The sequence below is a fragment of the Gopherus flavomarginatus genome, chromosome 6, assembly GCF_025201925.1.
Source record: "Gopherus flavomarginatus isolate rGopFla2 chromosome 6, rGopFla2.mat.asm, whole genome shotgun sequence".
NCBI classification, from domain to species: Eukaryota; Metazoa; Chordata; order Testudines; family Testudinidae; genus Gopherus; species Gopherus flavomarginatus.
This window is the reverse complement of record NC_066622.1, coordinates 131,190,529-131,217,314: the sequence shown is the minus strand read 5'-3', so window position 1 is coordinate 131,217,314 and position 26,786 is coordinate 131,190,529. Positions and strand designations below refer to the sequence as shown.

The 26,786-nt window shown below is 41.9% G+C and overlaps 1 protein-coding gene across 1 annotated transcript in view; it reads left to right on the top strand.

Annotated features, from left to right (window-relative positions):
• The window catches only part of SMC3 (structural maintenance of chromosomes 3), a 51,920-nt gene extending 37,302 nt beyond the window's left edge, over positions 1-14,618 (top strand). The window contains exons 20-29 of the mRNA XM_050957993.1: positions 2,481-2,632; positions 3,125-3,283; positions 4,048-4,155; positions 4,648-4,756; positions 11,004-11,251; positions 11,382-11,594; positions 12,324-12,515; positions 12,694-12,871; positions 13,475-13,581; positions 14,142-14,618. Of these exons, the coding sequence (XP_050813950.1) occupies positions 2,481-2,632; positions 3,125-3,283; positions 4,048-4,155; positions 4,648-4,756; positions 11,004-11,251; positions 11,382-11,594; positions 12,324-12,515; positions 12,694-12,871; positions 13,475-13,581; positions 14,142-14,213 (1,538 nt within the window). The 3' untranslated portion in view covers positions 14,214-14,618. The remainder of the gene's footprint in view (positions 1-2,480; positions 2,633-3,124; positions 3,284-4,047; positions 4,156-4,647; positions 4,757-11,003; positions 11,252-11,381; positions 11,595-12,323; positions 12,516-12,693; positions 12,872-13,474; positions 13,582-14,141) is intronic.
• Positions 14,619-26,786: the final 12,168 nt, after the last annotated feature.

Sequence of the window (26,786 nt, the reverse complement as noted above, 5' to 3'; positions counted from 1 at the left end):
AGGTCTTAAAACATGATTTTATACAATAAAAAATTTCACCAAGGTTTGCTTATTAGGTGCTAGCGACTTGATCCTAAAGTCAGCTGCATGATGTCCCTTCAGAAAATATTACTATGGCTCTAACATCCTGAGATTTAAAAGGGGGGAAAATGAGTAAAGTTGATTTTTTTAAAAAAATTGTTATAATCTAGTAGAGATGTTCAGAAAACATCTTGAAACCATAAGCTATGTGCATAATATTGTAGTCCTAATAAAATATTTTTGTCTAGTTTTGAGAATCCTCCTTATTTACAGTGCTTGGAGTGTAGTTTTTCATAATTCTGCTTCTTATAGCAACATTATAATATTGTAAAGGATATTGCTATAGGAAAGTATTGTGAAGGAAAAGCAGTCCTATGTTTGGCTCATAGATATGAGAGGTGGGAAAGGCCTGTTAACTCTTGTGATGTATCCCATAGTCACTATAAGGTTGTTCCGTACTGTTGTTTTTAGTGTTTGTGTAGTCTAATTCTAAATGCCCTAAGTGACAGGGATTCTACCACATCCCACTGTTTTATTGTCTGCTAGATGTCATGGTCTGGAAGCTTTTTCTGACAGCCTGAATTTGTCTTCTCTTAATCTCATCAAATTTCTTCTGTTTCTGCCCTGTTGTGCTACCCTTAATTATTTCTCTCCTTCAGTGTCTATTGCATTCTTCTAAATAACCTCTGGAAACTCTTGAGATAGCTGTCTTTTCTGATTTTAGTAATTATTTAGCCAAGGTATATATTCACCAATAAGGTAAATATAGAAATAGGTCAGTTGTTAACATGGTATGTGTAGTACATGTCTAAAATAATACAAAGAAAACTAATATGTAGGTGGCTATCAGTAATGTTTTAAAATACAGAAGAATATGATATGGGAGAAGGGGAGAAGTTGAAGTTAGTTTTCTAAATCTCTGTATTTCATTAGCTTTTTGTAAATCTCTTTAGTCATGACAGAACAGCTATTTCTTTATAAGCATGTAAATTATAGCTTTCTCAAACTGTTGACTGATATGCAGAATAGAGAGTTATCAAGATGTATCAATATATGTCGAACTGTGATGCAGATTACATGACTAACAACGTGGATGCTATTGTAAATATTGAAGGAGATTTCAGAAGGAATTAGACTTTTAAGGCCAGAGTGAAAAATTGTGACTTAATTTTTTCATGTGTAAATAACATTTGTATATCAGTAGCACCTCTGGCAACACTGAAGAAGTTGTAAAAAACTTTTAGTATCATGGAAAAAGCCATAAATAAAGATTTGGAATAGAATCAAAAGCTTTAGCAAGATTAACCTTCTAATGCTCAGTGTTTCCCTGTTTTAATTATGTGTAGACTCCCAGTCTGCCCACACCTGCCTTCAGCATCAGATTCCAGACTAGCACGCAGGGCCGGCTCCAGGCCCCAGCGCGCCAAGCGTGTGCTTGGGGCGGCATGCCGCAGAGGGTGCTCTGCCGGTTGCGTGGAGGGTGGCAGGCGGCTCCGGTGGACCTCCCGCAGGCGTGCCTGCGGAGGGTCCGCTGGTCCTGCAGCTTTGGTGGAGCAGCTGCAGGCACGCCTGCAGGAGGTCCACCAGAGCCTCGAGACCAGCGAGCGGCAGAGTGCCACTCTCCTCCCCCCCCGGCGTGCCGCCGTGCTTGGGGCGGCGAAATGGCTAGAGCCAGCCCTGCTAGCATGCTATGGTTTATAGAAAATATTTTTAAGAGGGGAATTAATACTGGCCTGTAAAATTCTCTATTGTATTCCTAATTCCTGACCAGAAAGACTAGTTACGTCTTTTTGTTTTGGGCGCCTCTCTCTCTCTCTCTGACTGACACATGATAGCATTTGTAATGTGGAAATGTCTGTGAAATCTTAGTCCCATTAAAACTGATAAAGCTCCCATTGACTTCAGTAGGCTCAAGTTTTCATCCTTGTGATCTAAGGCAGCGGAAGATGGGACTTGCTATACTGGATCAGCCTGTGGTCCGTATAGTCCAGTCTGTGACCAGTGACAAGCACCAGATGCTTCAGAGGAAGTTGCAAGAAACCCTCACAACAGGCAGATGTTGGATAATCTGTCCCCTCTCAATGTTTGGTCCTAATCCTAATAGCACTTAATAGTTCAGGCTCACTAACTTTTCTTTGCATTTGTTTCTAGAGCCTATTGATTACAGTGCTATAAAACTGCTACTGATATGTCTGTCTTGGGGGTGCTGTTGAGGCAACATATTTGACTTCTGAGAGGAAATGAGGTAAAGCACCATAAGATTTTCAATTGCTCTATTTAATCTCCTCTGGTCAATTGAAGGCTTTGTGTTGACCTCAGAGAGCAGCTGAATGTGACTGGTTCTATATCTGTGAAAGTTGTGATATGGGGAGTGAGCAAAAATGAGAAACTGCAATAACAGTGTGGGTTTAAAGTACCTCTTATATTTAAAACTTGGAATTTTCCTTAGCCCACTGTATGGATTAATAATGAAATTGACCAACTCATGAATCAAATGCAGCAGATTGAGACCCAACAGAGAAAATTCAAAGCTTCCCGAGACAGCATCTTGTCAGAGATGAAAATGCTGAAAGAGAAGAGGCAGCAGTCTGAAAAAACCTTTATGCCAAAGGTATATAGTATATGTAAGAATTTGTTAGTGACTTCTTAGTTAATTGTTATCGTATCATTGTTTGAGCAGACATACTTCCTGTCCCAAAGAATTTATAGTCTGAGTAGACAAATAAAAAATTGGCGCACACAATGCACTAGATGACCATATGTTGGAAAGTATCGTGCAGGGCTCAGGAGCAGCAATCAAAGGGGCTGATTTTCAATTAAAAATGAAGTTTTCTCCTTTCTATAAGCTCTCTTTTACAAAATCAAAATTGTTTCCCATTGGAGACTATAGCATGCATGCTGATAGATGTGTCCTAGAAAAAGAGTTGGTAGTCTGCCATTTCTGACAGGCTACAAGTTGGACTGGTCTTCCTGGACTGTTCATGTTGTCTGTAAAACTACCACACTGGATTTACTTAATACAAGTAGAAAAAGACAAGTTTAGAGAAGCCTGCAGTTTCATTTGAATGATGATCCAATTTAATACAATTAATCTGTTCTTTAGCAACGCAGCTTGCAAAGCTTGGAGGCAAGCTTACATGCCATGGAATCAACACGAGAATCGTTAAAAGCGGAATTGGGAACAGATTTGCTGTCTCAGCTCAGCCTAGATGATCAGAAACGAGTGGATGCACTTAATGATGAGATTCGACAACTGCAACAAGTAAGAACTAAGAGGAAAGATGTCATGACTCTAAACGTGGAGAATTTCTTACGGAGAAGACATTCTATTAATTGAAATCTTTTCTTCTTATGTAGGAAAAGTGAGATGTCATTGATAACCACAGCTATGAAGTTCTGTGATCTTTGCGCAGTATGAGGGAGGTGTTTTGTTTAATTGCTGTCCGTGCTATATATTTGTATGTTATAAATTATGCTTTTTTCAGATACTATCTAGACTTTTTCTTTAACTGAGGTGTATTTTGCTTTTAAATAAGATCTTTTTTATGCAGTAGTCATGTTAAAATTGACTTGTTCCTGTGCTTTGGTTTTGTAACAGGCAGCATCTCCTTCAGTAAACCCTGTAGAGTATGGGGAGACAGATCTGTTCTATGAAATAAATAAACCAACTCAGTTTTTGTTTCATCTGGGTCAGCTGGGGGAACATTAAGATTTAAGGACATAAAATTTTGGAGCTGTTTTGGTCTTGGTAAAGAGTTGGACAAGGCAAAAGTTTCAAATAGCCTTCCATGTTTAATAGTGAAAAAGTTGGGTTGTGTTTGCTCTGTTTTGATTCTAGACAGCTGTACAAATATTAAATATTAAAAACGTTCTCACATTCATATTAAAATAATTCCACGCATGTAAGGAATTGTGTAATATTTTCATTTTATTGGATTCTACAAACTTTTCTTTCCTCAAAGTATAAGAGCCTTCACTGAGAGCCTTTGTTTGTTTAAATTAATATTCTCTCCTACTTTCTTACAGGAAAACAGACAGCTTTTGAATGAGAGGATTAAACTGGAAGGCATCATCACAAGAGTAGAGACATACCTCAATGAGAATCTCAGAAAACGCTTAGACCAAGTGGAACAAGTAAGATTATTGATTTTCTTAGATCCATTTTACAAAATATTCTTGTTTTGCACCTTCAGAGATTTGGCAGACTATTCTTCTTCTCTTAAATATGCGCCGGATAGACTACTGATAATTTTATATTTATGTATAGCTTTTCTATTTTGTTTCTCCAACATGCAAACTGAGCTATGGGTTTTTTTTAGGATTGAAGCAGAATTATTTAAGAATGTATTTGAGGTGTGACTGACAGTGTATCCAAGCTTGCAGAAGTACAGTGTATATAATAATCATAAGTTCACGTAACAGAACTGTACAGCAGTGGCTGTGGATTTTTTTGAGGTTTAGATTTTATTTAAAACAAAATCCATTCCTCTGTGAAAAGAATTTTAATGGCTATAGTCAGTCATAGGACCAGGGTAGTAGAAAATAACTCATGTCATCTGCAGTGTGGGTTTACACTTTAATTCCCTGCTATGGCTATTCTTATTGTTTATTTTTTTTGTCCCATAGGAGTTGAATGAGCTACGAGAGACAGAAGGCGGCACTGTTCTTACTGCCACAACATCAGAACTTGAGGCCATCAACAAACGAGTGAAGGATACCTTGGCACGATCAGATGGTTGGTAATACTGATTCTTGGAATGAAGATTCTTTAAAAGACTCATAAATGTGGTTGTGACAGGTTGGACCCCCCCTTTTGAGATGCCCCTTCTACTTCACTAGCCTGGATTCCCTCTCTCCAGCCTCTTGCAATGCACGCACGCGCATAGGTAGGGCCACACCCAGCTGCAGACACCGACTGAAGTCAGCTCTGTGTGAAAGGATTCACCCAGCACTCACGTTCACATCCCTTTTGAGGAATAAATCCAAAATAATATTGTCTTGTGTTGTATAGAAAAATCTGCACAGCGGAAGCTCATAAAAATTCGCCCTCTCCCTCAACTCAGACATAGGTTAGGGCTTTGTTACAAGAGTGAGTGGATGAGATTCTGTGGCCTGTGTTGTGCAAGAGGTCAGACTAGATGATCATAATGGTCCCTTCTGACTTAAAGTCCATGAGTAATGAGAAGAGAGAGATGCACAGCTTCCCCCCGTCGCCGCAGCCCCCCCCGATAGAAATCACACAAACCGGGTTTAATAATAAAACAAATTTATTAACTATAAAAGGCAGATTTTAAGTGAATATAAGGGATAGCAAACAGAACAAAGCAGATTACTAAGCAAATAAAACAAAATATGCGAACTACGCTTGATTCACTAAAGAAACAACAGGTTACAAAATGCAATTTCTCACCCTAAATGTTGAATTATGCAGGATGTAGAGTTTCTGTAGCTTAGAGTTCCAGTTATCTTTTCTTACAGACTGGACCTCTGTCTCAGTCTGGACTGATCCCTGTCTTCCCCTCAGGTACTTTCAGCAGTCTGTCTTCTTGGGTAGGCAGTGGAGGAGAGTCCAGATCAACCCCCTCCCCAGCCCTTAAAAAAGATTTACATAAGGAGGAATCCTTTGTTTGATCCTCATCCCTCTATAGTGGAAAAGTACCAGCAGTGTCCAGGGGATATTTTTCATCAGGTGACATTATCACCAGACCTTGTAGTTCAGGGATCGGCAAATTTTCAGAAATGGTATGCCAAGTCTTCATTTTTTCACTGTAATTGCAGGCTTTGCGTGCCAGTCATACATTTTAATGTTTTTAGAAGGTCTCTCTCTCTAATTCTATAATATATAACTAAACTATTATTGTATGTAAAGTAAATAAGGTTTTTAAAATCTTTAAGATCTTTAAGATCTACATTACTCACTTCACCTCTCTACAAAGGAAAAAGGACTGTAAGCTGTCTAAACTCCTACCTACCACATGGGGCCACAACCGTGGTACCCCTAACCCACCTAGCAATATCGTCAATCTATCCAGCTACACACTCAGCCCAGAAGAAAAGTCTGTCCTATCTCGGGGACTCTCTTTCTGCCCTGCCACCCCCACCAACATGATACAGTTCTGTGGCGATCTGGAAGCCTACTTTCGCCATCTCCGACTCAAAGAATACTTCCAGGACAACACTGAACAGTGCACTGATGCACAGGTGCCCTCCCACCAACAGCACAAGAAGAAGAACTCCACATGGACTCCTCCGGAGGGTCGAAATGACAGTCTGGACCTATAGATTGAATGCTTCCGCCGGCGTGCACAGGCAGAAATCGTGGAACAACAACATCGCTTGCCTCACAACCTAAGTCGTGCAGAACGCAATGCCATCCACAGCCTCAGAAACCACCCTGACATTATCATCAAAGAGGCTGATGAAGGAGGTGCCATTGTTATCATGAACAGGTCTGACTACCAAAAGGAGGCCGCCAGAAAACTCTCCAATACCAAATTCTACAGGCCACTTCCCTCAGATCCCACTGAGGAATACACTAAGAAACTACAGCATCTACTCAAGACACTCCCTACACTAACACCAGAAGAAATCAACATACCCCTAGAGCCCCGACCAGGGTTATTCTATCTACTACCCAAGATCCACAAACCCGGAAATCCTGGATGCCCCATCATCTCGGACATTGGCACTCTCACTGAAGGACTGTCTGGATATATGGACTCTCTGCTCAGACCCTATGCCACCAGCACTCCCAGCTATCTCCGTGACACCACTGATTTCCTGAGGAAACTACAATGCATTGGTCACCTCCCAGAAAATACCATCCTAGCCACCATGGATGTAGAGACTCTCTACACAAACATCCCACACACAGATGGAATACAAGCTGTCAGGAACACTATCCCTGATGATACCACAGCACAACTGGCTGCTGAGCTCTGTGCCTTTATACTTACACACAACTATTTCAAATTTGATGACAATATATATCTCCAGATCAGTGGCACTGCTATGGGCACCCGCATGGCCCCACAATATGCCAATATCTTTATGGCTGACCTGGAACAACGCTTCCTCAGCTCTCGTCCACTCACACCCCTTCTCTACCTACGCTACATTGATGACATCTTCATCATCTGGACCCATGGGAAGGAGACTCTGGAAAAATTCCATCACGATTTCAACAGCTTCCACCGCACCATCAACCTCAGCCTGGACCAATCTACACGGGAGGTCCACTTTCTAGACACCACGGTGCAAATAAGTGATGGTCACATTAACACCACCCTATATCGAAAACCTACCAACCGCTATGCCTACCTTCATGCCTCCAGCTTCCATCCCGGACACATCACACGATCCATTGTCTACAGCCAAGCACTGAGGTACAACCGCACCTGCTCTAACCCCTCAGACAGAGACCAACACCTACAAAATCTCCACCAAGCATTCTCAAAACTACAATACCCGCACGAGGAAATAAGGAAACAGATCAACAGAGCCAGACGTGTACCCAGAAGCCTCCTACTGAAAGACAAACCCAAGAAAGAAACCAACAGGACTCCACTGGCCGTCACATACAACCCCCAGCTAAAACCCCTCCAACGCATCATCAAGGATCTACAACCCATCCTGGACAATGATCCCACACTTTCACAGGCCTTGGGTGGCAGGCCAGTCCTCGCCCACAGACAACCTGCCAACCTAAAACATATTCTCACCAGTAACTGCACACCGCACCATAATAACTCTAGCTCAGGAACCAATCCATGCAACAAACCTCGATGCCAACTCTGCCCACATATCTACACCAGCGACACCATCACAGGACCTAACCAGATCAGCCACACCATCACCAGTTCATTCACCTGCACATCCACCAATGTAATATACGCCATCATATGCCAGCAATGCCCCTCTGCTATGTACATCGGCCAAACTGGACAGTCTCTACGGAAAAGGATAAATGGACACAAATCAGACATTAGGAATAGCAATATACAAAAACCTGTAGGAGAGCACTTCAACCTCCCTGGCCACACTATAGCAGACCTTAAGGTGGCCATCCTGCAGCAAAAAAACTTCAGGACCAGACTTCAAAGAGAAACTGCTGAGCTTCAGTTCATCTGCAGATTTGACACCATCAGCTCAGGATTGAACAAAGACTGTGAATGGCTTGCCAACTACAGAACCAGTTTCTCCTCTCTTGGTTTTCACACTTCAACTGCTAGAACAGGGCCTCATCCTCCCTGATTGAACTGATCTCATTATCTCTAGCTTGCTTGCTAGCATATATATATACACCTGCCCCTGGAAATTTCCACTACATGCATCTGAGGAAGTGGGTATTCACCCACGAAAGCTCATGCTCCAGAATGTCTGTTAGTCTATAAGGTGCCACAGGATTCTTTGCTGCTTTTAAAATCTTGAAGAAGCTTCATTTAAAATTTAAATTAAAATGCAGATCGTATCAGTTTAGTGTGATCCTTGCTGAGTTTTCCAATGTCTGGCACGTATTTGGATACTTTTAAGCTGCACACAAGCTTCTGAGTGATCAGTTGTTAACTCGCTCAGATTTCATGTGTGAAAATACCTGTTCATACAGGTATGTGGATCCAAATGCTGAAAGCATTGAAGAAAATTGCGTTTGCAAACAGTTAAATTTCACTGGCAGGAACATGCAGTAGTTCAGAATAGAGGCCCCATGTTCTCTCTCGGTGGCTTCAAGTGCACTCGGCAGAACTCCAAACTTTGATGCCCACAATTCTGAGCTTTTTTTAACTGAATGAGCTGCATTTTGAAATCTTCAACACCCATCCGCTGAAATGTGGACAAATCCAAGTAGCTTTCATTGAACTTTCCAGGTTTAATTAGAAAAGAAAGCATTGGGCCAAGTCGCTGGAAATCTTGAAGTCTGTCAGAAAATTCTGATTCCAGGTCTTGCATGTACATTCCAATCTCATCGACACTGACAGTGCAACGTGTCGATAGCTCTTTTATGCGTTGGAGGTAGCAGAAAGTTAAAGTTCAAATATCCCAAGAAAAAACTTCTAGTTTTACAACAAATGCCTTCCAGGCTTCATAAAGATCCAGAACCATTTGCCCTGCACCGTGGAGACAGAGGTTGAGTTTGTTTAGGTGAGCGGTGATGTCAGTTAGAAACATGAGCTTACACAGCCATTTGTTGTCATCCAGTTTGGGGTATTTTAGGGCTTTTTCTGACAAAAGGTCCTTGATTGCATCAAAACAGTTTACAAAGCACACCAAAACCTTGCCATGACTTATCCGCTAAATGTTGCTTTGAAGTGGAATGTCTTTATAAGCACTATCCATCTCTTCTAGCAGTGCTTGAAACTGTGAGTCAAAGCAGATCAAGCAACAAGGAAATTCACAATTCGCACCACTGTATTCATCACATTATTGAGATCTGAATTAGAAATTTTAGCACTCAGCTTTTCTTGATGGATGATATAGTGATATTTGACTGTCGGGCGGCCAATTTGATCTTCAGATAACTTTATAAATCCCTTGTGTTTTCCGATCATGGCAGGAGCACCATCTGTTGTCACACAAAATATTTTTCTGATGTCAACTCCTCATTCTTCAAAATGGTTTACAAAACTTTCCACTATATTTTCCCCCTTTGTTGTGCCATGCAGGGGTTTTAGACATCAATGTTTCTCTTGGATTTCATCAGAAGCACAGTATCTTGCAACAGCTGCCAAACGTGGAACATCGTTTATATCCATGCTCTCATCAACTGCAACGCTAAACACGGCTGTGTCTTTTAATGCAGTCATCTGCTTTTCTTTAATGTTTTCTGCCATTTCGCTTATGGGTCTCTCAACTGTTCTGGCAGAGACGAGCAGTTCTTTTATTCTAGATATGATCGTATCTTTATTTGGCAAATCATTGAACAAAACCTCTGAACTGATGAGAAAAACTTTTATATATAAATTTCCCCATCTGTAAATGGCTTTCTGTTTTTTTGCAATGCAGTGTGCTATCTTGTAACTTCCTTATGTAGCTTGATTTTTACTTACATTTCTCTGAAGAATATGGGAGTGTAATGTGTCAGTGGTATTCATTTTGGTAAAAGAATTGAGCATAACGTGAGATCACGAGGCAACTAATAACATCGAAATAAATTTCAAACTGAAAAAAGAACATTTTTGCACAATATATAATTTAACCTGGGGAACTCATTTAACAAAATATTACTGAAGCAAATAATTTTATAGTAATCAATAAAGGATAAAAATGGGTATGATATTTTAATCCTGGTAAGTAATTGTGAGGGAGATATCAGCCCTCAGGCTTAAAGACAAGTCAACCTCTAACTCCTGGGAGTTAGGAAGAAACCTTCCATATGGGCACATTCTTGCATAATTGTTTATGGAGCCTTGACGCATTCTCCTAAACTATATCATATTAGCCAGTGTTAGACAGGATACTGCACTTAAATGATTCAAGTGTTTAGCCTGGGTCCTGACTTACACTATGTGCCTCTTTAAGGTTTATGATCATGATCTCAGTTTCAGGCAAACCTGGTCTGTCTTAGGGTTTTGCATGAAATCTTGTGACAGTCACAGATTTCAGTGGCTTTCATGCAGAATTTATTGATTTAATCTACCTTTCACCCCCAAAATTTTGGTTTTGTTAAACCCCAAAGGCTCAAAATTGAAGCCCCCCCCCCACATCCTTGTGAAGCCAAATAGACAAGTTTAGCACAGCCGTATACTGGAGTTTCTTTAATGTAAGAAATAGTCCCAAAGTGTGTTCATTTTGACTCAGAAGTATGTATACTTCAGTGAGATTTTCAATTATATAAAATATTCATGAAACTTTTTTAGCTTTTTAACCTCATAGGTAACTTTAAACATCTTTACTTGGGCTTTCTGTTTATTTTTTTTAATAGGTCAGTAGCTGGATAACTGATAATTTTACACAGGCATATCCCACTTTGCTTTTTCTCACCTCAGATCTGGATAACTCAATTGACAAAACAGAAGCAGGGATTAAAGACCTCCAAAAAAGTATGGAACGCTGGAAGAACATGGAGAAGGAACACATGGATGCAATTAACCATGACACAAAAGAACTTGAAAAGATGACAAATCGGCAGGGCATGCTTCTCAAGAAGAAGGAGGAATGCATGAAGAAAATCAGAGAATTGGGCTCACTTCCACAGGAGGCCTTTGAAAAATATCAGACATTGAGTTTAAAACAGGTAACAAGTGTGCTTGGTTTTATCGCAAAAGCATAACATGATCTTGCCTGGGGGTGTAGCGCCACACATCTTTGAATGTCAAACTGGAATAAAACCCAAAGTCATATTTTTTTGTGTTATTTTTCCTCAGTTATTCCGTAAGCTGGAGCAGTGCAACACAGAGCTGAAAAAATACAGCCATGTCAATAAAAAAGCTTTAGACCAGTTTGTTAACTTCTCAGAGCAGAAGGAGAAGCTGATAAAACGACAGGAGGAGCTGGACAGAGGCTACAAATCTATTATGGAGCTGATGAATGTCCTTGAACTCAGAAAATATGAAGCTATCCAACTTACTTTCAAACAGGTAATACTGGAAGCCATTAGATAAGACTATGGAGTCAGAAGAAAATTTAGTTTTTCTATGCTTTAACTTTGTGGGATGGAACAGATCAGTGATTGAGTGTGTTAAGAGCCAGTAAGATTCTCAAAGCACTTTAAAACATCTTTTTCCTTTGGCTCGTACTCCTCATTATGTACTACGTATAAGAGCCACCTATAGAGAACCCCCCTAGTTTAAATCCTCTGCCTTCAGAATTCACCTTGGAACTGGGTAAGATTCTTTTTGGAACTCATAAAAGCTGCTCCTAATATTGGCCCAGGGTGTGAGGGCACATTTTGCATACAATGTAAGGTGAACTCTCTCTACAGTACTCCCATACCCTGTTTAATTTGGGCCTACTCTAAAGCCCTTTGAAGTCCATGAGTTTCCATTGGCTTCACTGGGCTTTGGTCATGCCCTAGGGAAGCAGCAAGTTTATCCTATGGTGTTTGCTGTCTTATAATATTATGGCTCTTGTCCCTTTCCATAAACCTTACAAAAAGGATGAGAATTTTTAAAAAGCCAATTTTTCTTGTTTACTGGATTTCTATAGTAAATGCTATGAATTATGGTATGTAAGCATATCTCTGTTCTTTAAGGATAATCTATTGGTATAATATGTACAAATAGCTGTTGTAATCTGCTTTTCAGATTAGACTGTATCTATTTGCATATAGATGAACCTGAATTGACATTGACTTTTTGTTTTCCAAGGTGTCAAAAAACTTCAGTGAGGTGTTCCAGAAGTTAGTACCTGGTGGCAAAGCCACACTAGTGATGAAGAAAGGAGATGTGGAGGGCAGTCAATCCCAGGATGAGGGTGAAGGCAGTGCTGAGAGTGAGAGGGGATCTGGATCTCAGAGCAGTGTGCCATCTGTAGACCAGTTCACAGGAGTTGGGATTAGGGTAAAGAAAACCTTTTTATTTCAATATTTGTGGTATTCTTTTAGTAGACCAGTAATTATGTTTCTAAAAATGAGCTCTAGAAACTGAAGTTATAATGAATAGTTAAATTCAAACACCATACAGCAATGTTTGATGTCCTAAAAAAGTAGAGGTAACTCCTGTTATCGCATGTTCTTAGGTGTCATTTACAGGAAAACAGGGTGAAATGAGAGAAATGCAGCAACTTTCAGGTGGACAGAAGTCCTTGGTGGCCCTAGCCCTGATTTTTGCTATCCAGAAATGTGATCCAGCTCCTTTTTACCTGTTTGATGAAATTGACCAAGCTCTGGATGCTCAGCACAGAAAGGCGGTTTCAGGTAAAGGTTTTGTTTGTTCCTCAATAAAGAATAATCTGGCTAAAAATGTTTGTTTATTCAAAAAAAATTTTGTTCATGGTAAAGGGACATATGTTACTGTTTCTATGTGCATGACAGCATGCAGTGAATACAGAAAAGTGTATTTTTTTGGCTATGTTATCTTTGTATCTTTCAAAAAGTCATTGCAAAGTTAATTTTAGGAGATGTCTACGTATAGCATACAATTTCTAAAAGATCTGCTTAAAAGATTACAGTTGGGGAAAAGTTTTACTCTGGTTCTGAAATAGGCAAATTACTTGTAGAAAATGGATGTTTCTGAATCCAACTTTTTGCAGCATGCATATCTTATGACTGAAATGGAATGAATGCTTACTAAATCAGACTTCTGTGACTCATCGTAAAGGGTCAATTCATTGGTAGACCAAATGGTGGTATTTCTTATAACACATAATTGATGTTACTACATGGAAAATCTAATAAAAATTGGGCACTTTTGTTTTTTGTTCACCAAGAAAAGAGCAGCTGTTGTTGTTTGCCTCTTAGTAAGAATTGTGGCCTGTTTATTGAAAAGAGAGCTGGCTTAAGGATGTCTTTATTTTTCAGATATGATTATGGAACTAGCTGAACATGCCCAGTTTATTACAACAACTTTTAGGCCTGAACTGCTTGAGTCAGCTGATAAATTCTATGGTGTAAAGTTCAGAAACAAGGTAAATATTTTTTTTAAATATGTCTAAATAAATCTAACAAAATTATGTTGCTGGTATTGAACATTTTGGTGAGAATAAGCTAGCTCAACGGGCTGGAAAATTAAATTTTCAGCTTTGTTTAGAATCACAAGTGATAGAAAGTGACCTTAGATGACTAAGTGTCTAGTGGATCTGTGTCCACATCACATAGCCACTGCTTGATTTGGGACTATGCAGCATGGTTGGAAGTCTCCACTTCCCTCGTGACAGAATCATGATTAAAATATCAAGGATTCATTTGTCATATGTCTGTAATACGTTCACAACAGAAATGCATTTGAGCTGTTGGCGTCTGGGCTTGAAGAGTACTGGTTATGACCATTGTCAGCAGTCTCTCTTTTCAAAAGGCAGTAAAACCTGCAGTTCACATAGTCCCAATCTTCCAGTGTTCTAGAGCCATTCATCTGAATTGACACTATTATAGTCCAGTCACTGGGTCTCATTTGGCATTTTCTCAAAGTGAGGCCTTTGCTGTCTAGGAGACACTGCTTTTAATATACATCTATTTTTCCCCCCATCAGGTTAGTCATATTGATGTGATCACAGCAGAGATGGCCAAAGACTTTGTGGAAGATGACACCACTCATGGTTAAATAGAAATGTATTGCCAATTTGCTTGGAAGATGTGTATAGTGTGATGCCTACAACGGGGAGCTGTAAATTAAAATCTGAAATATTTAGTCATTGTTAAAATAGTTTCTGAACATTACATTTTAATCAACACCACCAGAAGATTATTAGTTTCAGAGGAGTTTGAGTACCTATTTTGTCTCTGTTGCTGTATTCTTTTATAAGATACCTGTGTTACCTTTATACAATACCTGTAGTTTGAAAACTTTATCCCTACAAATCTTTTTGTAAAGTGTCCTGTTGCTATTTTAAAGCTTTTTTGAAAAGTGCTAGCTATTCCTTCCTAATTATAATTTTATCATTTATACTGCCTCACATGTTTTTTTAAATAGCTTCAATTAAACAGTTGGTTTTATGGCTGTAATTCAGATGTGGTGTTTGGAGTTGTCTTCTCTTTATAGGATTCCCTTTCCATCAGTCCAGGTAAAGACTATGGACATGTAGGATCTGGCTACATGTAGGAAATAAGAGGCAAAATAATGTCTCATTCTCTTATGTATACATGAGATCTTACATGACCTACAAAATAAAAAGGAGTCATATAAAAAATGGAAACTAGGTCAGATTACAAAGGATGAATATAGGCAAATAGCACAGGAATGCAGGGGCAAGATTAGAACGGCAAAGGCACAAAATGAGCTCAAACTAGCTATGGGAATAAAGGGAAACAAGAAGACTTTTTATCAATACATTAGAAGCAAGAGGAAGACCAAGGACAGGGTAGGCCCACTGCTCAGTGAGGAGGGAGAAACAGTAACAGGAAACTTGGAAATGGCAGAGATGCTTAATGACTTCTTCGTTTCGGTCTTCACTGAGAAGTCTGAAGGATTGTCTAACATAGTGAATGCTTATGGGAAGGGGGTAGGTTTAGAAAATAAAATAAAAAAAGAGCAAGTTAAAAATCACTTAGAAAAGCTAGATGACTGCAAGTCACCAGGACCTGATGAAATGCATCCCAGAATACTCAAGGAGTTAATAGAGGAGGTATCTGAGCCTCTAGCTATTATCTTTGGAAAGTCATGGGAGACGGGAGAGATTCCAGAAGACTGGAAGGGGGCAAATATAGTGCCCATCTATAAAAAGGGAAATAAAAACAACCCAGGAAACTACAGACCAGTTAGTTTAACTTCTGTGCCAGGGAAGATAATGGAGCAAGTAATTAAAGAAATCATCTGCAAACACTTGGAAGGTGGTAAGGTGATAGGGAATAGCCAGCATGGATTTGTAAAGAACAAATCATGTCAAACCAATCTGATAGCTTTCTTTGATAGGATAACGAGTCTTGTGGATAAGGGAGAAGCAGTGGATGTGGTATACCTAGACTTTAGTAAGGCATTTGATACGGTCTCGCACGCTATCCTTATCGATAAACTAGGCAAATACAACTTAGATGGGGCTACTATAAGGTGGGTGCATAACTGGCTGGATAACCGTACTCAGAGAGTAGTTATTAATGGCTCCCAATCCTGCTGGAAAGGAATAACAAGGGGGTTCCGCAGGGGTCTGTTTTGGGACCGGCTCTGTTCAGTATCTTCATCAACGACTTAGATGTTGGCATAGAAAGTACGCTTATTAAGTTTGCAGACGATACTAAACTGGGAGGGATTGCAACTGCTTTGGAGGACAGGGTCAAAATTCAGAATGATCTGGACAAATTGGAGAAATGGTCTGAGGTAAACCGGATGAAGTCCAATAAAGACAAATGCAAAGTGCTCCACTTAGGAAGGGACAATCAGTTTCACACATACAGAATGAGAAGAGACTGTCTAGGAAGGAGTATGGCAGAAAGAGATCTAGGGGTCATAGTGGACCACAAGCTAAATATGAGTCGTCAGTGTGATACTGTTGCAAAGAAAGCAAACGTGATTCTGGGATGCATTAACAGGTGTGTTGTAAACAAGACACGAGAAGTCATTCTTCCGCTCTACTCTGCGCTGGTTAGCCCTCAACTGGAGTATTGTGTCCAGTTCTGGGCACCGCATTTCAAGAAAGATGTGGAGAAATTGGAGAGGGTCCAGAGAAGAGCAACAAGAATGATTAAAGGTCTTGAGAACATGACCTATGAAGGAAGGCTGAAAGAATTGGGTTTATTTAGTTTGGAAAAGAGAAGACTGAGAGGGGACATGATAGCAGTTTTCAGGTGTCTAAAAGGGTGTCATCAGGAGGAGGGAGAAAACTTGTTCACCTTAGCCTCTAATGATAGAACAAGAAGCAATGGGCTTAAACTGCAGCAAGGGAGATTTAGGTTGGACATTAGGAAAAAGTTCCTAACTGTCAGGGTAGTTAAACGCTGGAATAAATTGCCTAGGGATGTTGTGGAATCTCCATCTCTGGAGATATTTAAGAGTAGATTAGATAAATGTCTATCAGGGATGGTCTGGACAGTATTTGGTCCTGCCACGAGGGCAGGGGACTGGACTCGATGACCTCTCGAGGTCCCTTCCAGTCCTAGAGTCTGTGAATCTGTCTTCCCATTTATTCTCCTTTGCATGAGTGGGTGCCATGCAAATTGCAGCTTAGACAAAAGTATCAAATTCTGTAACCAGATGCCATCTATGACTCAGCAGAAAAACTCTCTAAATTTGTGTGCTTCCATTTTCACAGGCTGTTAAATGTTGAACAAAAAACTGGATGAAATAGTAGGAGAAAATACTGGCAAGCCTTATTAGAGGCCTCTAAAAATTTGTAAATCATCTGTCAAGGCAGAGACTTTCCTTTTGACCCTACTACATTAAGAGATATTGAAGAAAGGATGCCTTTTACCCCAGTAAGCAGCCCTTGAACCTTGGAAACACTCATGCCAAAATAACAATAATCCCTACTGCATCTTTTCGGCTCCAAAGTTCTGCATAAATAGGGCAGGTTGTTTCAGCAGCCAAAAAGCCATATAGAGGTCAAAGTCTTACTTACAGATACCTATATCCACTAGACCTCAGACGGAGGGTACTGGAGAGTTTTTTCTATTATTTTTTTTCTAGAACCCCATCTGTTCATTTAATCTCTGATAGTAAGGGACCTAGACAAACCAAATTATCAAGAAGGAAATTGCACACGAGCAGTAGAACCTGTTTCATTCGCAGAAAATTCCTTAGGACTTCAGTCCATATTGTTCACTCTACAGAAGATAGGAGAAGGAGGAGTAAGAGCAACAATACCAGACCTACAGCGACTGAACAAATGGATGGTGAAAGTCACATTCAGGATGTGATATCTCTAAGACTTTAAGTGAATCTAGTGGATGCTAACCTCTACATATCCCTAAGGTTATGTCACTGCCTAATCTTTGTCCACACAAACTCATTTGCAGTATAAGACCCTCCCATTCAGTTGCTGCCCCTCCCCCCAAGCACACAAATTCATAGTTTATCTGATGGAGTGCTTGCTCCAGCTAGTTCAGAAACTCTCCCACCTGTGAGTGAACAGAGATCCCATCTCAGAAAAGATTCTTAAGAAGTTCCAGATCCTGAGAGTAAAGATTTTGGCAAGCCAACAGTCAATGATGCATCTCTGCCTTCAACTTCTGGGACTATTAGTCTCACATAGATATTGTATCACAGATAAGGCTCCACATGAAACCAAAGGTACCAACTGAGAATCTGGAAGACTCACCAGACATGATGCAGAGGCATGTCTGCATTCTTTGACATATGTTCCTGTAATTGGAATGGTGAACCAGGAAGGAGAGGGTACCCCACTAAAAGAAATGTTGAGTATAGATAGCTGATGCAAGCCTCTTGGCATGAGGAGCGTACATGCAACATCTTACAGGCCAGGGGTTGAGACTCAAAAGTGGAGGGTGGGGGAAGGGGAGAATAAATGTTATTGCTAAGGGCAACGAAGCTAGCAATTAGCTTCAAGCAACAACTTCAGGGTTGACTTCTGCAGTCTACTACAATGCTAGTATGGTGCCTCAAAAACATGAGAGAGGGGACCACCAGCTCAAAATTCCACTCTGAAATAATGGATACACTGTATATTGGGCAGTCTCCTATCTTGTCCATGAAGCCAGTTCCACAAAGGGGATGCTTAAATCAGAAAGCAGACTGCTTGATCAGGCACTTTATTGACTATTCAGAACTATTGCCTACTAAAGAAGTATTTAATCAGAGAGATACTAGTCACTGGGAAGTTGACAAATTTGCCGCTCAAGCCTGTACTTCTCAAGGAAAATGGATAATTTTTTCTTGAGCATAGATGCCTTCACCCACAAGTGTCTAGCCAGGCTACTCTACAACTTTTGAACCCAATGCAAGAGCATTACTTGTTCAGTGCTCAAAGCAGGCCTGGCTCTCACCACAATTTTACGAGCCAGTTTTAAAAGATTTTAGCAAAGAACAGAATTTTCACTGCCTCGGCCATTTCCTGGCAGTGGTCATCTGTAGCAAGTTATCTCCAGTGGCTAGGATTGCTGGTACCATCTGTCTGGTTAACCCCTGAATGGGATTTCTCAAAATGTGCCTCCAGAAATTCCTTCTGGGGACATGGAACCACTTCCCAGTAGAGATTTGCTTATGATTGAAGCATGAATGTTTCTTTATATCCCTTCCAAGATCAGGGAGTAACCAGAGGTCAAAGCTTCTCTGGCAATGAAAATGATTTTTTTCCCCCAAGACAGTTCACATAAAGGATGTGGAAAAAGAGGAAATAAGAGAGCTGAAGTCCTCCAACTCGTCAGCTGCTGGCCCAAAAGGCAGTTCAGACTTGATAGACAGCCAAAGAACCTCCACTGCAATTACAGAAAACATCAGCTGCTTGAAGCAGGGACTTTTGCCTCTGGAACTGGACAACAATCTGGGTCTCAGAAGTGTAGATCAGTCTAGTTTCTACATTAATTTCACTGATACTTTTTGGTACCCAGACAGACCTCAACCAGGACATTTCATTCATTGATCTGGTCAAAATATATTTCTGATGTGAGTGGAAACAAAGCTCTGTGAGGCAGGGACTTGCACTTTTATTTGAATAGTGATTGCACAGCGGGAGCCTGGCCTTTAGATGGCAGCATAATATAAATAAATAATAATCACAGCGGTCTGGTGATCTCAGCTATGCTACACTAGTTTCTCTGGGATGGATTACTGGAGTTCTACAGCCAAGCACCCTAGAAAAGTGAGTATTAGCTTTTCTCACATAGCTCTGATAAAGGTTGCTAGACACTCACATGGTTGCTGTGAGTCGATTACTCTATATACCTGTGTGCTCTTGAGTTTCCCTGTGTCTAAGTAGACTTATGCATGGCCTTTGGCTGTGCTTCGTCTCTGTCTGTTATCCCTTCATAGAAATGGGACCATGTGGCTCAGTTGCCTTAGGTCTCTCTCTGGACCTGTGCTTTCTCTCACATACCCTGCCCAGTCTCTCCTGTAGTTTAAGTACACCTACTCCCCGAAGTTCCACCATGTGAGCACTTTGGGTTCACAGTTCACCTTTTCAGGGGCATGTGATAGGTGAAACACACACACAGCTGAGCTTTGAAGAAGATTCTAAATGCCATTACTTTATAAAAAGGCAAAAATAAGTCAATATGGTAAGTCAAAATAAATTGAAACCTACAGGTAAGTCAAAAACATGGAGACCTGGGAGAAGGGTTGGAATTTGGGGAGGGAGGGGGAGGCATGGGCTGTTTTAGCAGAGATAAGGGAGAGACAAGACAGAACTGGGAGGGGGGGGGTATCTTAGCTGTCTATACTAATGCAAGACATTTGGGGAATAAGCAGGAAGAACTTGAAATGCTTGTAAATAAACATAACTATGACATAGTTGGCATCACAGAGACCTAGTGGGTTAATTGGTATAGAAGAGTACAGCTTGCTCAGAAAGGACACTCAGAGCCTTTTTGGATGTCCCGGATCCTTCTGCAGCTCACAGCTCTGAATCATAGTTCAATTTCTCTCGCTGCTCTGTCTAGCTTCCTTTGACCTTGGCTGATACTACAGTTAAACAGGACCCCTCTCCTACAAAAGCATAATCCTCTGATCTCATCTCCTGCCCAGAGCTTCCTGTTCCTCACTTTTTGAGTTCTTTGAATTTGTAAGTCCCACTACCAATACCTGGTTCATTTTGTCCTTCTGAAGATGTTATACACTCTCCAAGCCCAGACCCTTGCAGAGAAGTTGATGGGGGGAAAACTTTTTTCCCTAGGATACAATTACTCTTGTTCTCCCCAGGTAATATATATTCAGGTATTTGATAGTCCTTAACAATTAGCCTGTTCACGGATGGGGGGGAGTGGTGCCAACATGTCTTAGCACAAGGCACAGCACTGTAGAGTCATAAAATGAGGATACAAAAGCTTATAAAATCAAATTGAAATTCATAAGCTGTACATAGATTTCCCAATTGACTCTCAGCGCTAGTGACATTCTTTAGGAAGGCACATCAGAATGTAGGCCAGGGGTCTCAAACATCTCTATGGACACCTCCACAAAAGAGAACCAATAAACCCCCCAGGAACCATTCCAAGACCAAAAGATCCTCCCTCTGTTTTGTAGGGGTTCCAAACGTCACCACAGTTCTTCCAGTGCCCAAGGTATAGCCAGGCCTTCATCCTTTGGCTTCCTGGTACCAAGATGCGACCAACTATTCCTTTGATTCTGGCACTATCATAGAGATGGCCATTGAGTCTGGTCCCAACAGACTTGACTCTGGCACTGGTGCTTTTGGTTCTTTTGACCCCATTGCTGGCTTTCTTGTGGCATTTGACCGCCTTAGTCTTTCTGTCATGGGTTCTCTGTAGGACAAGGCTCATCAACTGAGGATCTACCTTTAACCGTTCTGGGTCCATCTGATTCTGTAAACTCAGTATGCAATTCACAAATGGTACTGGCTTCCATGCAGAGATATAACTGATGTATTTTGTGAACAGGCAAGGGTGCTTCCTTAGGCACAACTTCTGTACGATCATTTACCAGTTTGGGTCTGTCTCTGACTTTGACTTTTGCCCCAGTGGCTTGTCCGGCACCTCCAGCTTCATCAATGAATCATTCATCTATTATGCCAGCACCGGTAGGCTCCCTATATGGTACCAATGTTTCCATCCTCTCTTTAAGCTGTGGACTCAGGATGCCTGTTAGTTCCTCACCTACCCTGGGTTTATGTGGAGAGTTCTTTGCATTTTGACTCAGAATCATCCTCCTCACCTTCCTAATATCCTCTTAGGTGAAAATTAAGAGAGTCTCTAAGTTTTTCCTGTGGAAGAGGAGTATCAGTACCAGAAATAAGCCATCTTGTCCAAGTCCATACTGGCCTCCAGTTCCATATCCATTGCCTCAGTAAGCCTATGGGGGTTGGGGTTCCTCGATAGTCAAGGTCCAGAACTTTAACCTGTCCCAGAGGAAGATCCTCCCCTCCAGCAAGCCATCCATTGCTGGTTTGAGAGCAACACATTCTACTGACGCAACACAGCATCAGCCTGAACCCGTCCTCCAGGTTTCAGTTGTGTTACAGTAGGCGGCCATCCTTCCTGTATCATTGTCGTCTTTGCCTGATGACTCTTTAGTACCAGATGTCTCCTCCCTGGTACTGGAGAACTTTATCCGAGTCTTTTAAGAAGGTTGGCAGCAGCATTGGGCATTCAGACATGAAGTTCTGCATAGTTAACCTGGCATCAATCCTTCCCTCACTAGATCGCAATGACTGACTTGCTGCCTTCGATGTTCAGGACACCTACTTTTATGTGGCAGTGCTACAAAGTCACAAGAAGTTCATGAGGTATGTTTTTGGGACTCGACATTATCAGTAAACGTTTGGGCAGGCCCCAGCCCCAAATGTATTTACCAAATGCTGGTGATGGTGGCTGTCCATTTGAGGAGAAAAGTAATTTGTCTTCCTTTACTTGGCTGACTGGTTAGTTTGAGGAAAGTCAGAAACTAAATTTCTCCGTGTCATCACTCATCTCTTCAAGCATCTGGGCCTCATGCTTAACAGAGAAATCCATGTTATTTTCAATGCAGGACATCAAAATAGAGCACCTTTCTTCCTCGAGAGGTTTCAAACAATTTGCCAGCTTTGTACCTCAAATGCCACCCCACCACTACAATCAGGTTATGTTTGAGATTCTTGAGTCATGTGGCCTCATGTGCTTACATATTCCTACATCCAAGGCTGCATCTGCTCATTCTCCAAGGTCGGCTAAAGTCTGTTTATGACCACATTTCCATTCACTAGACAAGTTGACCAGAGTTCCCTGGTCTATGGATTGGAAGAAGGATCACAATAATGTTTGCAGAGGTATTCCTTTGTCCATCCATGCCCAATAATGACTATAGTTACAAATGCTTTGAAGACAGATTGGGAGACCATTTAAAGTCTTTGCAAGCCGGTGAGGGTATCATATTTTGGGGGGCAATCCAGACTAGTGAGGTGTTTATGTTGCCATCTGCCCTTTAACCTTGAGTGTCTCATAATGCTTTGCTACTGTAGCTCCCAACTTGGGCCTGTCACAAACAGATGAACAGCATGCGCATCACGTGAGTCTGTGTATAGCTACAGCCTGCCAGCAACACTCCAGTCAACACTCTGGCTTCCACCTACGATGGTTACCACTTGCAGGGTGATCCCAACACACTTGCAGTCTGGGATTTTTCCCCAAAACATGTGGGCTGCATTGTCCAGCCCTCTCTTGGATAGTCCAGCTATTAGAGAGTCCGTAGTAAAATGAGGTCCTGAAACATAAGTCCTTGTATCAGAGGGCTGGTATGAAACTTAAAGCCTGAACTAAGTAATGATCAAAACTTTGCTAACATAAGGCAAAGTTAAGCTGTGAGACAGATGCAGGCCCTGCTCACAGACGCTGGCAAGAAGAAGGCTGATGTTGCAAATATGCACATACCTAAAAGGTACTAAGCACGAATAATATGAACATGTGCCAGGATGGTACCAGAACATTCTGATACTAGCACATTCCACACAGATAATGAGGAACAGGCCGACCCATCGTAAAAACTGGGTCAAAAGGATAATATGATGGATAGAGTTGTTTTGTTTGAACCAACATGTACAAGGTGAGAGGCAGCACCCTAACACATGGTAAGTCCCGCCACTGACTGAGCTGGTGCATTGTCAGGGAGCACATATGTACTAGCAGAACTGTAGACATCTGATCCGGGGAGCTAGAGACTGTGTTTCGTTTGACAATAAACCTGGCTGGGTGCCTCCATACCTTATCGGAGTCTGTGGTTACTGGGGGTTCTCTCGGGGTCAGCTGTGTCAGCAATCTGCAGAACCGGAGCAGCACACAGAAGGAACATGCACGCAGCCGACTGTTATCAACATTGAACAGAGCAGGCACCACACCGGTGACATTTGACCACAGGACTGAGTGGACTTGTAGGCTCTAAAATTTTACATTGTTTAATTTTTGAATGCAGTCATTGTTTTGTTCATAATTCTACATTTGTAAGTTCAATTTTCATGATAGAGATTGTACTACAGTACTTGTATGAAAGGAATTGAAAAATACTTCCTTGTTTTTTACAGTGCAAATATTTGTAATAAATATAAAGTCTGTGTTATTGAAATCAATATATTTGAAAAAGTAGAAAACATCAGAAATATTTAAATGGTGTTCTATTATTGTTTAACAGTGCAGATTAATTGCAATTTAATTTTTTAAATCACTTGACAGCCTATATATCATCTGGCAGGTATGTAACTAAAGGAATAAAAGCTCACTCCATGTCCTGGGCAAAAAGAGTTTCAGCTACAACAGAAGAAGTATGCAGAGCCAGCCCCTGCATTCCTCTAATACAGAGGTGGGCAAACTATGGCCCGTGGGACTGTTCTCCAAAGCCCCTGAGCTCCTGGCCCAGGAGGCTTGCCCCCAGCTCCTCCCCTGCTATTTCCCTCTCCCCTACAGCCTCAGCTCACTGCGCCACTGGCACAATGCTCTGGGCAGCGAGCCCCCCCACCACAGCCACCAGTGCTCCAGGCAGCACGGTAAGGGGGCAGGGGTTGGCTGGAGGGCAGGGGAGTTCAGGGGGTGGTCCGGGGGCAGGGGTGTGGATAGGGGTTGGGGCGGTCAGAGGGTGGGGAATGGGGGTTGAATTAGGGCAGGAGTTCCAGGGGCAGTCAGGGAGAAGGGGTGGTTGGATGGGGTGATAGGAGGCAGTCAGGGGCAGTGGGGGGGGCAGTCAGGAAGGAGAGGGGGTGTTGGATAGGGTGTTTGAAAGGAAAGATGCTACAAAAAACCTGCTTGCAAGAGGTAGATTTCACTGATGGGAAATAAGGTATTACCTAAGATATTTGATTCACAAGACAGGTTTGTGCAGTGTTATATTCTCTCTGTCTCTTCTGAGACGTTCGTCCAGTTGTTTACACAATTGTACAGCCCTGAAAGGCAATAGACAGACTAGTGTCTAAAGTTTAAACTGTTACTTTGTTAGCTACTTTGAGAATGAAAGGTGTTTGGGAAGGGGTGGCCACACACAAGGCCTGAAGGGGTCAAGGTAGCTAGGTAGGCCAATTTAACTGTCCAGACTGCACCTGGAGGAGGAGCCAGGGAAGCAGAGATTAATTTGTTGAGACTCAGCTGTATAAATCCCAGGAGCTGGGCGTGGGGTAGTGCTGTAGGGAGAGTCTGTAATCACTCCCTGGGAGAAGGTTGCTGTGTTTAGGACTATAGAGAGTAGTCCAAAGTCACTCCCTGGCAGCAAAGGGGGAGAGCCAGAAAGGTGGGAAAGGCCCTGGGGAAAAGCAGCTAGAGATATTATAGGATAGAGCAAGGCAGACCTCTTGGCTGCTGATGAGAGGGACCTTTGAGTTGGAAGCCAGAGAAGGCGGCAGGCTTGGGTTCTCCTACCAGCCACTGGGAAGTGGCGCAGACCAGGCAGTGGAGAGTGGACAGCATGGGACAGTTTGGGCTGGCTGGAAGACTTTTTGATACCCTGGAAAGAGGGAAACACACTGTGACCTGGCCGGAGGCCCAGATCATGAAGAAGGAGCCCCTGGCCTTGCAGAGATGTGGAGAGGATGATGGGTGGAGAGACCACCAGAAGACGCACAACACCTGGAAGGAGCTAATCCCCAGAAGTGCTAGGAGGAGGCACCCTAGTGGTGAGTGCATCCCATGACAGTGCTATATAAACCAAAATTCTGGTTTGAATATTCCAGAGCTCTATCCATCTCTTCTGTGGTTTAACCTTTCCCTGTGGTGCCTGCCCCAGTAGCCAGAAGAACAAATGCTTTCCACAGTGCGAGTTCAATCCTAGTTTAATCTTTTTAGGTGCTGCTGAACTGGATATTTTGTGTGGATCAGGATATAGCCACACCTCGGTTGCCCAGCAAAGAAAGGAAAGCAATGGAATGCCCGTGAGGTATTTAGATGTATTCACCCACGAAAGCTCATGCTCCAAAACGTCTGTTAGTCTATAAGGTGCCACAGGACTCCTTGCTGCTTTTATTGAATCACAGTTGATTTCTAGAAATCAACAACTGTAGAGCACTAGAGAGGTGTTTGAAACAAAACACCATGCCCAAGCACACCTGGACTTTGGGTAAATTCAGAAACTGATCCATACACTTCTTGGGCCCATCAGAGGTGAATAGATGTTCTCTTAGGGCAGACTTGCCATTGTGTCTAATCCTCTATGCTGTTTGTCAAGTAGTTGGTGAAGTGTTCCTTGTTTGGATGGAAATCTGAATGGGGTATTTGGTACAGTACATCCCTGCTCTTTGTTGTCTACTTTCTTTCCTTCCTATTTTTTTTTTTTGAGCTGCTATGTTAGAGTGACTCTGGAATGTGCATGGAGATGAGGGGGAAGCGTAACTGGCTCCAGCTGGCATGATAAAACTGGAGAGAAAGTTCCCAGGATATCCAGACTTTCCAGTGCATTGTGTTTAGATACAGTTTAAAAAAAGAACCAGACTGAGAGGAATGGCTTGCACAGGGGTTGGTGATGGCGTTGGAGATACCCTTAGGAAGTGCTGTTTTACGTGCCTGAAATATCATCAGCTGCAGCAGAAGGACACAGAATCCTGAACCAGGGACTTGACAGGCTAAGAAAAAGAAATAGATTCTCAAATATGTTTGCTTTAAAATACATTTATTGGCTCAGAACAATCCCTCCCCTTTCTTGCCTTTCCAGACACACCTCCTCACCCTGCAAACTGGCAGCAAAGTGAATGGTTGCACAATGAGTAGGGCCTGCCAGTGACTTACAGTTTCAGTTGAATTGTATGAGGGGTTCACACTGCGTTTTCTATGTCATGGGACCCTACGTAATCTCAGAATGAAGCCCCAGAATGAAAGCGTATGGTTTATACACTGACTGATTGCACTGAGATACCTTACTAGCTCCTTAGGGTATGTCTATACTACCCTCCGGATCGGCAGGCAGTGATTGATCCAGCGGGGGTTGATTTATCGTATCTAGTCTTGAAGCGATAAATCAACCTCCGAGCGCTCTCCCATCGACTCCTGTACTCCAGCGCCGTGAGAGGCGCAGGCAGAGTCGACAGGGGAGCAACAGCAGTTGACTTGCTGCAGTGAAGACACCGCAGTGAGTAGGTCTAAGTATGTTGACTTCAGCTATGTTATTCAC